This window comes from Caretta caretta, chromosome 1 (assembly GCF_965140235.1).
Source record: "Caretta caretta isolate rCarCar2 chromosome 1, rCarCar1.hap1, whole genome shotgun sequence".
NCBI lineage: Eukaryota > Metazoa > Chordata > Testudines > Cheloniidae > Caretta > Caretta caretta.
The window spans coordinates 229931830-229949600 of NC_134206.1; the positions used below are offsets into that span (position 1 = coordinate 229931830).

Genomic DNA, 17771 nt, shown 5'->3' on the forward strand with positions numbered 1-17771 from the left:
CGGTTAGGTAATATATATTGTGTAGTCTTAACAACAAAGAGTAGGAAGTATTCTTACTCTATTAAAGTTTCAAAAAACAAAGCATTATTTTTTTTAAATCAAAGTATTATTTAAAGCACTGTTAGCCTTGTTTAATTTCTTTAACATATCTGAGTGATGTCCTTGTTCATTGTTGTCTTTGTGTTTCAAAGCCAAATGAGGATCCTCTTAGAAATATCTATTTGTAAATGGGAATATCTGTGCTTCTGTGTTAAAGTGTGGCTAGCATCACTCATCATAACTTCGTAATAAAGCGAGAAACAGATGTATTGGTTTAGATCCAGCCTAGGCTATTTTTCCCCATTTACATTTAAGCTCTTTGGGGCAGGGACCTTGGTGTATATTTTCAAAGACGCAAATGGCAATCAATCAGTTACCTAACTCCCACTGAAACTTAATTGACATTAGGCACCCTTTGTAAATCTCCCTCTTTGACATTTTATTTGCTTAGAAAGCACTATATGATCCCATTATGATAAATGTAAAGTCACCTTAAATTTGAGATTTTACATATAGTGCAGATAGGATACTGTCCACCACTATGGGTAGTCTACACTGCAGTAAAAAACCCCGCGGCTGACCCATGCCAGCTGACTCAGGCTCACATGCGTCAGGCTAAGGGGCTGTTTAATTTCAGTGTAGTCAGCTAGGCTCGGATGGAGCCTGTGCTATAGGACCCTGCAAGGTGGTAGGGTCCCATAGCTCAAGCCCGGACGTCCACACTGCAAGTTCCTGAGCTTGAGCCCCAGGAGCCCAAGTCAGCTGGCCTGGGCCAGATGGGTGTCTAATTGCAGCGTAAACATATCCTAAGTTACCTAGATGTGCTCTCTCTCTCGTATGTTGGTTCTGCAGATATATAATAAAAATATTATTTTAGGTACTAACGTAAGTCTATATAACTGTATACACATAGGAAGCAGGTCTGTTGTTAATTTTTGTATAGTCACTTTTCAGAGTAGAATGTTTCTTTTAAACAAAAGGACAGTGTTGTACTTAAGACTCTGGACTTGGCCTGAGAGATCTTGGTCCAACTCCCAGGTCTGTCAAAGACTTCCTGTGTAACCTTGGACAACCGTCTTAATCTCTCTGGACCTCCGTTCCCAATCTGTAAAATGGACATAATAATTCCTCTTTGCTATCCCTTGTTTGCCTTGTCTATTTAGATTGTAAATTGCTCAGGGCAGAGACTGTTTCTCAATATATGTATATATATATGCACAGTGCAGAGCACAATGAGGCCCTGATCTCACTTAGGACCTCTAGGCACTACTGCAATATGAAGTATTAGTAATATTTCTGTTTCCCCACTTATATAATGGGTACAATACTCATCTACTTCACACGCTATGAATTTGTGTTTGTACAATTACTTGAAGATCTCAAGTGCTACATATGTGCTAAATATTATAACAGGAGGATGTAAATGTGGTGATTTTAAGAGTGTCACTTTTGAAAGGTTATATCAATGGATATATTACCTATAGCAAGCCGAAGAAGAATAGTTGCAGTTTATTACTACAGATATGAACACTTAGTGTAAAATCCTGGCCCCATTGACTATAATGGCAAAATTCCCATTGACTTCAAAAAGCCAGGATTTCACCCTGCAACTTTATTATTTGTCATCTAAGGTGATAATCAAAACACAGAATTTAAGCTCCTTTATAAAATATATGGAAATTGGTGCACTTCTCCATGGAGAGGAAACTTATATAGCATAAATCAATTGAGCTGAATAAAATACATGATTGGGTCATGTTTATTTTATGCATGACTCATAGTGCACTTTCCATCTGCAAGCCATAAGGTGCTTACAGTCAGTGCATACTAATGTGAATTCGGGTTTAGGAGGATGTCGATTTTTACTAGAAACAAAATATTGGCTTGGAGAAAAGCACACCAGTGTTTTCAGAAATATTTTCTTTCCCAGCATAAAACACTGTTGTCAGTTCAAGGACACTCATACGCCTACATTTGCAACTCATCAGTTAGTTGCTTTCTGGTCATCATTTTGCGTTTTAGGATGGATTACGGTTCTTGTTTACTTTCTACCATACGTAACACAGGGCGTGTTAACCTAGGAAGACTGGTTTTAAACTGTGGGCACCTCAGTACCTGGGTTACACACAAAAACTGAATGCAGTGGGACTACTGATGAACTCTGAGCATTTGAATAGGTCTTTGCAGGATCTGGACTTGATTTACTTTTCATTATTTATATAGGGGGGGTTGTACTTAAATCAGGTTGGGCAATATTTTTTAAAAAATAAACTAATCTATATCACCTTTTGGTTTTCATGCACCAGCATAATGTTGCAATATATAGATAGATACAGATTATTGGTAGTCTGTATGCATATAGACAGCTTTCAGAGTAGCAGCTATGTTAGTTTGTATTCGCAAAAAGAAAAGGAGGACTTGTGGCACCTTAGAGACTAACAAATGTATTTGAGCATAAGCTTTCGTGAGCTACAGCTCACTTCGAGCTGTAGCTCATGAAAGCTTATGCTCAAATAAATTTGTTAGTCTCTAAGGTGCCACAAGTCCTCCTTTTCTTTTTGAATGCATACAATTATCACATGTAATTATTTTTTTTTGGTAGGGACCACTACTTTATTATGTTTTTGTAAAGTATCTAGTACATCAGGGGTCCTGATCCATGACTGCATGATTGCCCCTACTGTAATACAAATAATAATAAATAATAGCATATATAGTGTGTGCCTATGTATGAACATGCATATACAAGCACACTAAATAAAGGATATAATTTATAAAATGATAGTGGTCTCAGTCCTGCAACTATCTTTCTTACCAGACTCCTAGCACCTGCGCAGAGACCCTTTGAAGATAATAGGGCTCCACCAGGGTGCAGGAATCTGCCTGTGCACAGCCAATTGCAAGACTTGGACCAGCATCTCTTCAAAATGTTGTGCTAGGAATTACTAGTCTTATTAAATAGATACAATCTCATTTACCTGCTGGTCTATGTGGTATTTTTCAAGAACTCTGAGTTATAGAGTCACTTCTTTTGTGTATAAATGACTGTTAATGGAAAGGCTCAGGGACAAAGCCTAAGGCCTGTGATGCCGTCAGCAGCATAGCTTTGTTTTACGTAGTCCTTTATTTCCTAGAACACAAACATATAGAGTGGAGCTTAGCTGCTCTCCCTCCCTCATGTCCTGCTGTTCTGCATCCTCCACACCTGCTGTTCTCTGACTCCTCTAACTTTTTGCCTTTCTCCCTCCCTCCCCCTCAGGTTTTCAGCTCAAGACTGGTGGACAGAGGTTTCAGTAGCGCTTCCCTCGGCCATGCAGAGTTGTAACTCTTAATTTTTAATAAGAAGCTGATGTTGAGAGAGTTCACTGTGTTCCAAATTTAGCTTTTCAATTTAAAAACCTATAAGATGGTATGGCTGCAGGGAATCAGGCTCTAGGACTCCAGCTGATCAGCAGGTGGAGTTTCTTAAAATCAGCTTTTTATATTCTTTAAGATTATCGCAGCTGTTTAGCCAGTCAAAAGCCAGGTTACTTTCTTTAGACATCCGACATATTGATCAATAATGGGGGCTAGCACAAAAGGGGGCTCTGAGCGGAAACATAGCTTCCCCACTTCTTCTAAAGGCTGAGGGGATCTTCCTTTCCTGTCCCTGGCATGAACTTGCAGTGCTCCCTCACAGCTCCCCTTCCTGTGGAAGTCTACTTTAAAAGCTGTCTCTAGCCATTATTATTGACAACAATAACTTGTAACGGATGGATGTGACTATGATGTTCCTAACAGTGGCACAAGAGTGCAAGTACCAACCTCAGGGCAGACTGTTAAAAAACCAGGGCACAAATCCCAAATTGATCGTGCGTTCTAAATGCAGATTTCACCAACCAACTGCACCAAGTACAAACTCCTAAGGCACCTTAACAGCCTTAAATGGAATCACAGCCAGTCCCTTTGGATACTCCAGATTGTCTTGCCGCCCAGATGAGTGTATCTCTGTGACTGATGGCCCTTATGACCAAGAATCATAGCAATAGTCAGGTTACTCCTAGTCCCAAAGGACCAGTCACTTACTCCAGGTCAGTTACACCTTAGATCACACACCAAGGATAATGCTTGTAGCAAATCCTATAATAAACTATATGAAGATTTATTAAATAGGAAAAGGAAATGAGAGCGTTATTTACAAGATTAAGGCCATGTCGGCACTACAAATTTTGGTTGATGAAAGTTATGTCGGTATTAAGCCACCACAGTTAATATATCACTAGTATTACTGGCATAGCTATGTCAGTTAGAGGTGTGAGGTATTTTCTACTGGCACAATTTATGCTTGTAAAAGCCCTAGTGTAGGTGTAGCTATACTTACAGTGGTCAGGAGAACCAGCATAAGCTATACAGATCTGAGCACTTTTATGTCAATTACAACACTAGAGGATTTTGCAGCAAAATCCTCTCTCTGCAGATAAGGCCTAAAACTGTAATCTCTTTGGGGCAGGGACTATCTTTATTATTGTTGTTGTTGTTTGTTATTTATTTTTTATTAATTATTAATTGATTTATTTTATTTTATTTTATTTTACTATTACCCTCTAATCCTACTACCACATGAGCAGGCCAGGCCTAACACAAAAAGACCCTCATCCCTAATATGGCCTCTGGATAATAACAGTACAAATATTAGCCAACAGTAACGTGCAAATCAGTGGTTTCAGAGTAGCAGCCGTGTTAGTCTGTATCTGTAAGAAGAAAAGGAGTACTTGTGGCACCTTAGAGACTAACAAATTTATTAGTGCATAAGCTTTCGTGAGCTGTCACGAAAGCTTATGCTCTAATAAATTTGTTAGGCTCAAAGGTGCCACAAGTACTCCTTTTCTTTTTGTGCAAATCAATGTTAAGGTGCTATCCATACACTGTCATATAATATGCTTTTAAGATGAGTAAAGTATCCAGACGTGGTGGTGACCTGAACTTGTTTGATACTGTCGTTATATTTTGTAAATTCTTCTACTGAATCCTCATGGTTGTCTTGCTCTTACATTTTTCACTTTAAAAAAAACAATTATAACTTATATTTATCTAACTATGTTTAAAGATGCAATATCTTTCCTTCCTGTACTCTGAGGTGCTTATGTGTTTTTACATCAAGGCTGCTTGTCACATGAAGCAGTTCTTTCTTTTGGCGATCTCTTTCTTTCCAATGACTCACAAGACTCCTAGATAAGCAGGCAGACAGGGTGCATAGGCAACCAAAGCTGTGTACACAATAGAACAGGGAGAGCCAAAATGCACCAACTCATGTGACTAAAGCCTGCTGACATATTCCATCAATTAAACAATAAAACAGAGAACATTGAGCTTACAATTTCAAACACTATGGCATCCAGGGTCCATCGTGAGCAGAGTGGGGCTATAGGCCAATGAGTTCAGTTTACAGTGCAACCAGAAGCTCTCAGCCAGTGAAAATGAAAAGCTGCCTTCCCATTATTTCTCACTTATACATCTGCTCTGCTCATTAGCAACAACATCACAGGACCCTCCTCTGGAATTCTCTTTTTTCCCTAATCTCTCTGAGTTGCATTTTCACCAATGAAAATACTAATATAATACTTTTTCATCAAAGGATCTCAACCACTTTACAAAGATGAGTGAGTACCATTATTTCCGTAACCTGAACCATAGAGGGGAGAAACATCGTGCCCAAGGCTATGCAGAAGGTCATCGATTGGCTGGGCTTGGAAAAGAACCCCCCAGTCTCTTGGCTTCCACCCAGTCCTATGCCCCACCCACTGGACTTGTGACAAGCTGCTTACACTGATAAAACAATGCTTTCCTCATCCCTCCAAACTTAATACTCCAAACTCATTTTAAATCCCCCAACTGTCTAGTCTAACTATTAACAATAATAATATTCTCCAGCTACTGCCTTGCAATTTATAACATTCCTATCTCCAACTTCACTTTTGTGGCCAAATCTTAGGAAATATTTCACCTCTTCTTGATTCACTTATTCTACCTGCTGCTCTGTCCAAATAGCTCAGGGAGCATCCTGAGCTACACAGCACTGAATCTGACTGTTTCACCCAGCAATAGAGAACAGCAGGCACAAAGGGAGAAGCAAGAAGAGGTCAGAAATGTTCCCTTTATTTTGCAATCAGGGGTTATATAATAGATGCTGTTCCCTGTTTTTTTTTTAAGCAAAAAACCCTGATTCCTTCATATGCTTGGCCTTTGATGTATAGTACTAGTCTATACTACTAGCATCTGTTTATCTGTCTTTGGCATTTTTCACACACCTATCGCTGTGGCATCCGGACACCAGTATCTAGTACTAATGCAGTACTGCCAGCCCCAAGTGTTCAAAAATCATGAGTCAGGCCTAAAAAAATCATGCAGTTTTTAAAAAAGTGAAACATTTGGGTTTCTTTTTACTTGTCTTCTGGTTTTTGATTCCAGGAGCAGGGGTTTAAGGAAAAAATTAAGACCTACGATTGTGATGGGGATCCCCAGGTACAACCTGGAACTGTGGGACCACTGTGCATCCTTAACTCTCTTGCCTGGGCTGTCTCTCACAAAGCTATGCCAGTGACAAGCAGCAACACCCCACCAGGCACTGTGATCACTCAGCCATCAACATGTGGAGCCCCACACCAGCTGTATTACATGACTGCTCCCTGAGCCACTCATGAATCATACAGAGAGACACCAATCCCCCCAATCCCCAGCCTTGCACCCCAGAAATACACTGTTTTCACACTGCTCAAGGTTCCCTTGGACAGTGTAAGCTCATGAATAAGTTCACCATTCTGACAATAGGGTAGTAGATGTGCCCTTGTTAGATGTGACCTGAGCTGAGATTTCCACAAGCATTTCAACCAAAACCACAGTGTTTTAGGTAAAATATAAAACAAATGTATTAACTTCAGGAAGCTAGATTTAGGTGATTATTAAGTAGCAGAGATTAAAGTTGGTTACCTAAGAAACCAAAATAAATTTGCAGTTTAAATTCTAAATTCTAACTTCAACAGACTAAGCAAGATTTGAATCAAATAGTCTCTCACCCCACTGGATGTTACAGGTAGCTTACAGTTTTCAGTGCTCAGACTGACCACCCTGCTAGCCTGGGATCTCTCTCCTTCCAAGTCTTTGTAGTCCAGATGATCATCCAGGTGTTGAGATGGAGGGAGGGGGGAGAGAGATCATGTGATCATGACACAGTCTCTCTTTTTATACTTTCTTCCAGTTGATAGAAAGATCCCCGCTGTGACCTGGGGGCCAGGCAGTCTCCATTACTGACCTGCACTCTCTGGGAGAGTGGATTCTTTTTGATGGGCCATCAACGCCTGTCTGGCTCTCCTTTGTTGCAACCGAAAGGCTAGCTGTGGGTGTTTGCCAAACTCACAACATATTTCAGTAACACATATAGCAATACTTCATAACTTCACATATAACGATACAATCCAACAGGATATTAATGTTCAACTGATCAAGACTTTTAAAATGATACCTCACAAGGTACACTTTGTACAAAACATATCATAATTTATATGACAGTGGTGAATATGGGGTTCCAGGGTGCTACTTTGAGGTATAGAGTGCCACAACGATACAATTGCAAGAGTTGGTAATATTGATTCATAGATTGATAGATTATAAATCCAGAAGAGACCGTTGTAATCATCTAGCCTGACTTGTATAACACAGGCGATAGGACTTCCCTGAATTGATTACTGTTTGAACTAGAGCGTCTCTTTTAGGAAAAAAACATACAATTTTGATTTAAAAATTGCCAGTGACTGAGAATCCATCAAAACCTTGGGTAAATTATTCCAGTGATTAATTACCCTCACTGTTAAAAATGTTTCTAGTCTGAATTGGTTTAATTTCAACTTCAAGCCACTGGGTCTTGTTCTACCACTCTTGGCTAGTCTGAAAAGCCCTCTATTCTCAAATTTCTGTTTCCTTTGTATCTACTTTGATCAAGGCACCCTTTAACCTTATCTTTCTTGATCTTTCTTAAAATAAGAAGACTAATAATTGGGCCTATCAATTTACTTTAATTGCGAGCTCAGCTGTAAAAAGTATGTGAAAGTTCATAAAATGTCACAATAACTATAATAACACATGTTGATGGGAAAAGACATAAAAAGGAGACAAAAAGACTGAATTAGTCTAAACACAAAGGCTTCTGATATAACTCAAGGACTGTGTTAAGATCACGCTTGGTAAACATGAAATATGGCTCAGGAAATCAGTGAACCAAAATAGGTGTGTCGGCAACTAGGCCTAATTGATGGACAAAATAATGAGGGGATGGGCTATTCCACTCACTATGCTCTTTGTGGGTCCTTAAAGAAAGAGACTTTGGCGGGGAAAGAAAAAAGAACAGTATGGAGGTTACTGGAGCGAGCTTCACCATCATCGCTGCCATCCCCACCATTTCTTGGGACCCCAAGCCTTAGTCCTCCTGATCCTGAGGGATGTCCTGACCAGAGCAGGCCAGAGATAGGGATCCATCTGACGTCACCACTCCTACCCAAACACCACCTGAGATGAAATGGGATCAGACTTTAACAACAATGGCTCCAGCTCATCATGACTAACTTCTTCTCTTTTCCCCAAAAGGAGAATTATTGCTGTCTTTGATACCATCTAAGAAACTGTCAAAAAAGGGGTGGGGGGCTTTTTGAAAACTCTTTCCAGCTAAAAGGAAAGGGATCGAGGGATGCTGTTAAAACAAAAGCCTTATGTAATACTTTATATTTCAAATGGTACTGTTTTTCCTTCTTTTCTTTATCTTTAATAAAACGGATGTTTAATGAGGTGTGTGCCATGGTACTAAGCATGCTGAGGTCTCTTAAGGTCTGGGGTTTGGTATACACTGTTAAATGTCAGATAGTGACTGGGTTATGTTAAAATCTTTGGCCCATATATTCCATCTAATCCCGTGGTCTCCAACCTTTTTATACATAAGATCACTTTTTGAATTTAAGTGCAACCCAGGATCTGCCCTGCCCCACTCACTGTAGGCCCTCCCCCCCGTTCGCTGCCCCCCCACACTCACTTTCACCAGATTGGGGCGGGGTTGGGGAGGGGGTGTGGGTTCTGGGCTGGGGCCGAAGGTTTTGGAGTGTGGAATGGAGCTCTGGGCTGAGCCTGGGGCAGGGGTTGGGGTGCAGGAGAGGGTGCAGGCTCCGGGAGGGAGTTTGGGTGAGGGAGAGGGCTCCGGGCTGGGGCAGTGTGTTGGGGTGCAGGAGGGGGTTTGGGGTGCTGGCTCCAGAAAGGGGGGCAGGGCTGGGGCAGGGAGTATGGGATGCTGGCTCCAGCAGGGGGCTCAGAGCTAGGGGTTGGGGTGCGGTGCCAAGTGATCCAAATCCCTCTGTATCAGTGACCTGCTCTCTTCATTATTTACCACTCCCTCAATCTTTATTTCATCTGTAAAATTTATCAGTTGTGATTTTTTTTTCTTCTAGGTCATTGATAAAAATGTTAAATAGAATACCAACAAAAACAGGTCCCCTTTGGACCACACTAAAAACACAGCTGCTCAATGATGATGCCTTGTTTGGTTACATTTGGAGATCCAGCCATTTAATGTGTGCCATAAGTTGATTTTGTATCATTCTAGTTTCTTAATCAAAATGTCATGAGTTACCAAGTCAAATACCTTACAGAACTGTCAGTATATCACATTAACACTGTTACCTTTGTCAACCAAATATGTAATCTCATAAAAAAATCAAGTTAGTTTGACAGGGTTTATTTTCCATAAACCCACGTTGATTGGCTTTAATTTTATTACCTTCCTTTTTCTTTGTCAATAGAGTCCCGAATCAGCCACTCTATTATCTTTCCTGGGATCGAAGGCAGACTGAAAGGCTGGTCGTCCTGCTTACCCTTGGCACATTAGCCTTTTTCCAGTCCTCTGGAACTTTCCCAGTGTTCCAAGACTTACTGAAAATCAACATTAATAGTCCACAGAACTCTTGATCAGCCTTAGGTCACTCAAGTTGAACTCACCTTTTGCGTGTGAGCGTGTGAGAGAGAGATTTGGTGGTCTGTAGAAGACACCAACTACTTCCCCATCTTGTGCTTTATCTATTAGAACATTTATCTATCCACATTCAAGAACATTTGCTTCTAAGTTGTCGGTGATAAGTAGTAATTTTTTTCACATAGTGTGCCATTCCCCTCTCTCCTTTTCTGCACTCCATCCTTCCAAAATAGATTTAACCCATTGATTTTTAACATTCTAGTCATGCCAATCATCCCATCTGGTTCCAGTAATACCAGCTAGATAAAATTTATGCTCACAACTGAGCAACTCCAGTTCCTCTTGTTTATTATACAGGCTACTAACATTGGTGAATAAGCAATAAAAGAATTTCTTTTCTTCATGCCCTTTGGTGTCACAGCTAATGTAGTACTAACTTTAGATATACTGCCATGGAAGACAGGATAGGGTGTACTGCAGCACTCTAGGTACCAGGCATAGGGTCTACTCCCATTGACATAAATGGTAAAATTCACTTTGGGGCAGATCCTCAACAACAGTCAAAGAATGCTCAGCATAACTGATGGGGTAGAACAAACATAGATTTAAGACAACTTTTTACTCCTCCAATCTTGGGGCTGGTGTGGGCTGGACCAGCCTTGGACATAAATTAAAGCAGCCTTTTTATGGCGGCTGTCAGGTGGACTGCCGAGGAACTGGGTAGGTGAACGAGCTTGCAGAAAATCAAGCAGACTTCCATCAGAGTTGATGGACATTTCAATTTCCACAAATCAGCAAATTCTGATAAAAAACATTTTGTAAAATTTTTTCCGACTGGCTCTGTTATCTAACCCAATTTGTGAACTACTGCATCTTCTAATGCATTGGTTTTCAACCTGTACTCTGTGGTTCTCTGGGGGTCCGCAGACTGTGTCTATAATTTCCAATGGAGTCTGCACCTCCATTCAAAAATGTTTAGGGGTCTGCAAATGAAAAAAGGTTAAGAACCACTGTTCTAATGGGATGAACCTAGGTGTTGCTTGTAAGTATTTAAAAGTAAAAATGATTGATTTATTTTTAGAGCAGTTAAGGAATTAAAAAAATTAATCATGATTAATCATGCGATTAATCACATTCTTAAACAATAACTTAACTTAAATAACATTTATTTAAATATTTTTGGGTGTTTTCTACATTTTCAAATATATTGATTTCAACTACAACACAGAATACAAAGTGTACAGTGCTCACTTTATATTTATTTTTATTACAAATATTTTCGCAGTAAAAACCAAAAGAAATATATTCATCTAATACAAGTACTGTAGTGCAATCTCTTTATCATGAAAGTTGAAGTTACAAATGTAGAATTATGTACAAAAAGAACTGTATTCAAAAAATAAAACAATGTAAAACTTTAGAGTCTACAAGTCCATGCAGTCCTACTTCAGCCAATCGCTCAGATAAAAAAGTTTGGTTACAATTTGCAGGAGATAATGTTGCTCGCTTCTTGTTTACAATGTCACCTGAAAGTGAGAACAGGAGTTTGCTTGGCACTGTTGTAGCCAGTGTCACAAAATATTTATGTGCCAGATGCACTAAAGATTCATATGTCCCTTCATGCCTCAATCACCATTCCAGAGGACATGCATCCATGCTGATGACGTGTTTTACTCTATAACAATCTAAAGCACAGCAGACCGACGTATGTTCATTTTCATCATCTGAGTCAGATGCCACCAGCAGCTTGATTTTCATATTTTTGGTGGTTTGGGTTTTGTAGTTTCCTCATTGGAGTGTTTCTCTTTTAAGACTTCCAAAAGCATGCTCCACACCCATCCCGATCAGATTTTGGACGGCACTTCAGGTTCTTAAACCTTGGGTTGAGTGCTGTAGCTATTTTTAGAAATCTCACATTGGTACCTTCTTTGTGTTTTGTCAGTTCTGCTGTGAAAGTGTTCTTAAAATGAACAACATGCACTGGGTCATCATCCAAGACTGCTATAACATGAAATATATGATAGAATATGAGTAAAACAGAACAGGAGCTATACAATTCTCCCCCAAAGAGTTCAGTCACAAATTTAATTAACACGTTATTTTTTTAACGAGCATCATCAGCATGGAAGCATGTCCTCTGGAATGGTGGCCGAAGCATGAAGGGGCATACAAATGTTTAGCATATCTGGCACATAAATATCTTGCAACACCGGCTACAAAAGTGCAATGCGAACTCCTGTTCTCACTTTCAGGTGACGTAAATAAGAAGCAGGCAGCATTATTTCCCTTAAAAGTAAACAAACTTGTCTGTCTTAGCGATTGGCTGAACAAGAAGTAGGACTGAGTGGACTTGTAGGCTCTAAAGTTTTACCTTGTTTTGTTTTTGAGTGCAGTTATGTAACAAAAAAATCTACATTTGTAAGTTAGACTTTCACAATAAAGAGACTGCACTACAGTACTTGTACAAGGTGAATTGAAAAATACTATTTCTTTTGTTTATCATTTTACAGTGGAAATATTTGTAATAAAAATAATAATATAAAGTGAGCACTGTACATTTTGTATTTTGTGTTGTAATAGAAATCAATATATTTAAAAATGTAGAAAAATATCCAAAAATATTTAATAAATTTCAATTGGTATTCTATTGTTTAACAGTGCGATTAATCACAATTAATTTTTTGAGATAATCGCATGAGTTAACTGCAACTGATCGACAGCCCTATTTATTTTAAATTGTTTTAACTCCCCTAGTTCTTCCAGACATACTGAAATAGCCCAGTTTTCTGACAGCATTCCACTGCCTGAGACATGGCCTCTTACATTACAAAGTTTGGTGTGAATAGCCAACCAAGCACTCCCTTTGGCTCACCTCTACTTCGTGCTGTAGAATATAAAGGGTATACATAACTCACACTATTTAATGTACACATAGCTAAATAAAAGGATAGCATATTTTAAAATTTCTTATGTGAAATGTGTTTTTCCATGCAACAGTTGCAGTGGAAGTAAGACAGTTTTGTTTTCGCATTGTATTACTCTAAACCAGTGATCACCAACCGCTTGATCGTGATCGACTGGTTGATCCTAGAGGATCTCCCCGTTGATCGCAATATCCGGTGGTGCAGCGTGACTGCCTCTAAAGCAGACTCCCTGCTTACCCCAGCCCCACACTGCTCCCAGAAGTGGCCAGCCCAGCCCCATGGCCCTGAGGGAGGGGGAGCTGGGGTCTCCCTCTGCACGCTGCTCCTGCCTGCAAGCACCACCCCCACAGCTCCCATTGGCCAAGAGAGCTGTGGGGGCAGTGCTTGCAGAGAGGGGCAGCGCACGGAACCACATGCCTCCTGCGCCCCCTCCCAACCTATGGGCCGCAGGGGCACATTGGTCTCTTCCGGGAGCAGTGTGGGGCTGGGATAGGCAGGGAGTCTGCCTTAGCCTCACTGCACCTGCTGCTGACTGGGAGCTGCCAGAGGTAAGTGCTGCCCAGCACGAGGCTGCACCCCAACCCCCATCCCTGAGCCACCTCCAAGAGCCAACACCCCATAGTTCCTCCTGCATCCCAACAATCTTCCCCAGCCCTGACCCCCCTCCCAGAGCCAGCACCATGTATCCCCTCCTGTACCCCAACACACTGCCCCAGCCCAGAGCCCCCTCCTGCATCCAAACTCCCTGCCCCAGGCTCAGCCCAGAGCCCCCTCCTACACTGCAAACCCCTCGGCCCCAACCCAGAGCCGACACCCCCTCCCGAATACCAACCCCTTACCCCAGCTCAGTGAAAGTGAGTGAGGGTGGGGGAGAGCAAGCAACGGGGGGGGGGGGGGAGATGGAGTGAATAGGGCAGTGCCTTGAGGAAGGGGCAGGGTAGATCCTGGGTTGCCCTTAGATTCAAAAAGTGATCTTGGTTGGAGGTTGGAGACTACTGCTCTAAACCATTTTCTCTGTTGCAAAGCCATTTTGCAAGTACAGATTTAAGCAGATAAAGGTGAGATGATATTGACACCTAACTATGACATTGCATCTTATTAAACAGGTAATTCTCTAATGGATCAATGAAAACAAAACGATGACAAGTTGTGGTCAACAGTCCTTGAATGTGCTGATGGTTGTGTTCTTATTGCTCTTGTCAGCAGGTAATGTTTCTTCCAGAAATTTATTTTTATGTCAGCTGGGCGAGGGGATAAATGGGTTAAAACTTCATCAAACCCAAGTGCCTACAAAACTAATGGTACCATAGGTAATGCTATGAGTTGAAAAAAAAGCACTGTGCAACTTAAACTTAGCTGTGCATTTGGTGACTGGAAGCTAAAACAAGAATACTAAAATAGCAATACTATTTCATTTAGGAAAGGAACACTAATAGGACACAGACAAGATAAGCAGACTCAACATTTGACATTCAACTTGAATAATCATTTTCTTTACTATTTTAATTCTGAATAGGCTATCAGCTCCTTAAAATGAAGGATTCACACCATATAAATCAAACAATTCTGCCAAATGATCCACGTACGGCAGACCTAGGAAGCAAGGTTGTATCATGTGCATTTTCACATTGGACAAAAGAGGATGTGTGTTTATGTGTACGGCTCATGTTATCTTCACGCTATGCCTGTTCATAGTCTTCTGCTGCTATAGTTAAGTTTACAAAAGAGTTCCAATTAGAAGTAGTACTTTTCACAGGCTCATAACTTTCAGAAGCTCACCAGTTTTCTGAAATTTTCCATGTTTGTAATTCTGTCTGAAGGTGATTTATTCTCAGGAAGTTTAAGCAGAATCCCATCCCAGAATTTTTTTCCTAGTTCCATGAGGGAGTAAAATGACATCCATCCCATTTTAAAATACTCTAATTGCACTTTTGTCATGAGGAATACAGCAGATACATTTGAAACTTGGAATGGATTAATTGAGGATGAATAATAACAACTAGCTCTTTTTATATAATGATTTTCATTCATATTTCTTAATGTGCTTGATGAAGTTAGAGGAGCATTAGTATCCCTATTTTAGAGGTGGAGAAACTGAAGCACAAAGTTGAATGACTTACTCACGTTTACACAGATAGCGGCAGAGTCAAATAATCTAAAGGCAGGAAATGTGGGCAAAATCGGGTTGAATTTATTGTTCAGGCAGGCTGATAACCTTTAATTACATGATCATAACTTATCCCAACTACATGTGCCCAGCTATATTGTAGGAAAAAAATATATCATCATCTATCTCAGAAACAGCATGTCATCGTAGTAATAAATACTATTTCATATGCATATGCACAGGGGATAGAGTTAAGTTTGCACCATCAGCCATAATGTTCATATTTACTGGCTTTTGAGAATTTTACTTTTCTCGAACCAAAACAAAGGAATTTTACTTCCTCGAACCAAAACAAAGCTGTTAGGTCTGAATTTAATATGTTTAGGCTTTTCAGCCCTGACACTGTCTCTTTGGGGAGAGGTGAAATGCTGTCTGTAAAGAAAAATGTCTTTGCTTTGATCCTATTTACATAGGACTTCTGCATATTATATAAATCATTGATAAATACCAGGCACTATTCTAGCATTTTATTTTATTTGTTTATGCATGTATACCTTATCCTGTAATAGATCCTTTATTATTTTTTTGACATTTCTTATTAGCACATAGGGTGCATGACGCTATGCTGCAGGATAGGTGTTTACAATGATAATGGCAGCTTTAATTTATGTACCCCAGGTAGGATTGTCAAAAGCTTTCGGTGCTGGCCTAACTCTATGCCTGCTGAAGTCAGTGAGAGTTTTATATTGGGAATGATGTTAACCAGTGTTAAGTACCTTTGAAAATTCTATCCCCAGCCTTTATAAAGCATTAACACAATTGAGAGTGTTTTCTTGGCCTCCTTTCACATAAACAGCAAGTTTCCTAAAACAATGGAGGCATGTTAATTTTGTAGCAGCATCACAGTAACAAAGGTCCATAGTAACTTTGCTGATAACCATAGTAATTACATGGTAACTTGTGTTTATCTATGTAATCAACTCAGATATTTGTACAATGTATGTCCCGTATGCCCCAGATTCTGTAAAGGGAGACGACTGGCTTTACATAATTTGAATGAAAGAACTACAGGATGCTGCTTTTTATTGCAATTATACTAATTTCATACTTGAAAAAAGTAGAATTGGAAAGTATAAAAACAAGGATATTTGAAGATCATATCTAATAATCATTAAGAGCATAGTGTCTGATCACAACCACAAGGCACAGATTACAAAGGCTGGGATGACAATGAGCTGATAAGTCCCAGATGTACAGTGCAGCACTTTTGGGGACATTGTTTTGGAGAGCCAGGCAGGCAGGGAAGCAGCAACAGTGGGGTAGAGGAACAGCTGGATAGCTCAAATAAGATGATGGGGTTGGTAGAAGAACCAGAATAGTAGAGACCTGCATTGAGCAGCTTCAGCTGTGTTGGCTGGCCTCAGAAAGGAGATGCAGCTCCCTGCCTGCAGTCAGAAAGGTGTCTGAGTGGGTGGAAATAAGAATGAAAAGGAGCGCCTACGGTGAGGACAGGCAGGCTAGAGCTCTGTTAGAAAAGGCAGTAGCAGAATAGGAACGTTGCAACTAGGGCAGGTCAGGAATTTTTTAACAAACATTTTTTTGTCAGAAAATGCCAGTTTGTCAAAATTGAAACTTTTGGATGAAACATAATGGTTTTGATGAAACAAAAGGTTTCTCAGCTCCAGGACAGAAGAGAATGACCCACCCCAGAATAGCCAATTGCCCACTGCTTAGAGCACTCTCCTAGGACCCAGGTTGTAGGCTTTGCTCTGCCTGATTTGGCCTAGTGGTTGGCCCAGTGGTCAGGCAGAGCAGGCCCTTGAACCTGGCTTTTCCGTATCCCAGGTGAGTGCCCTAATGGGAGGTGTTGGGTCATCCCTGAACTAGAGACTGATTAAGCCACACATTATTGATGAATTATTCCTGTGCTAGGCTCCAGCCAATCCACAAGGCCAAAGCCACTCCGGTGACTCTCAGGGCAGGTATATAAGTCTCAAAGGAGAAACAGCAGATCAGTTTGCTCAGCGTCACTTCATGGCTTGGGACTCATCCCTGCCTGATAGTGCTAACAGACTCCATAAGCCTTAGCCTGCTCCAGCCTAGCTCTTGCTCCAACCCTGCTCTGATTCTTGATTCCAGCTCTGACCCCCCTGGCTTCGACCACTGGCCCAACTGCCACAGCTCTGACCACTAAGCCTGACCATCCCCAACATGGTTTCTGATACTCAAGCACTGGGCTAGTGGCTCTTTGGAGGGGGGACAGGGACTTTGTTATTTTTATGAAAATTTTGAAAGGTCTTGGTTTCATTCTAATGTGGAATGAAAACAAATTTAGAAACCTTGACATTTTCCACAAAAATGGAATTTGTGTAGGCCAGCTCTAATGGCAACCCTCTGACCAATATGATTGAACTGGGACGATTAAGACTGTGATGGAGAGCAAGAAGAGACAAAATGGTAGGACTTTTTGGTACTCACTAGTTCGATGTGGCTGTACCAATAACTCACAATAAAGGGAGCCATGCATGCATGCTACAAAGAATATCTGCCCTGTCTGCTTTAACTCCTAAGCATATAGTTTGATTTAATTCAACTGAATGATGCTTTTGTTACAAAATAATGGGTTGAAACTCATTGATGAAGTTATGGATGGTAGTGAATTTCATATTAACATACAAAACTTGGCAATTTTTTTGCACTTCACAATCATTTTCTT

The 17771-nt window shown here is 40.5% G+C and overlaps 1 protein-coding gene across 14 annotated transcripts in view; it reads left to right on the forward strand.

Moving 5' to 3' along the window:
• Window positions 1-17771, forward strand: part of SHISAL1 (shisa like 1) — a 289388-nt gene that overhangs the window by 189802 nt on the left and 81815 nt on the right. For 6 of the 14 annotated variants that reach the window (XM_048825185.2, XM_048825195.2, XM_048825251.2 and 3 more), the window contains one exon: window positions 14055-14154. The exons of 7 other annotated variants lie outside the window; for them this stretch is intronic. In XM_048825185.2, the coding sequence (XP_048681142.1) occupies window positions 14088-14154 (67 nt within the window). In that variant the 5' untranslated portion in view covers window positions 14055-14087. Of the gene's footprint in view, window positions 1-9503; window positions 9705-14054; window positions 14155-17771 lie in introns of those variants that run through there. One more of the 14 variants, XM_075121352.1, reaches the window with a different exon arrangement.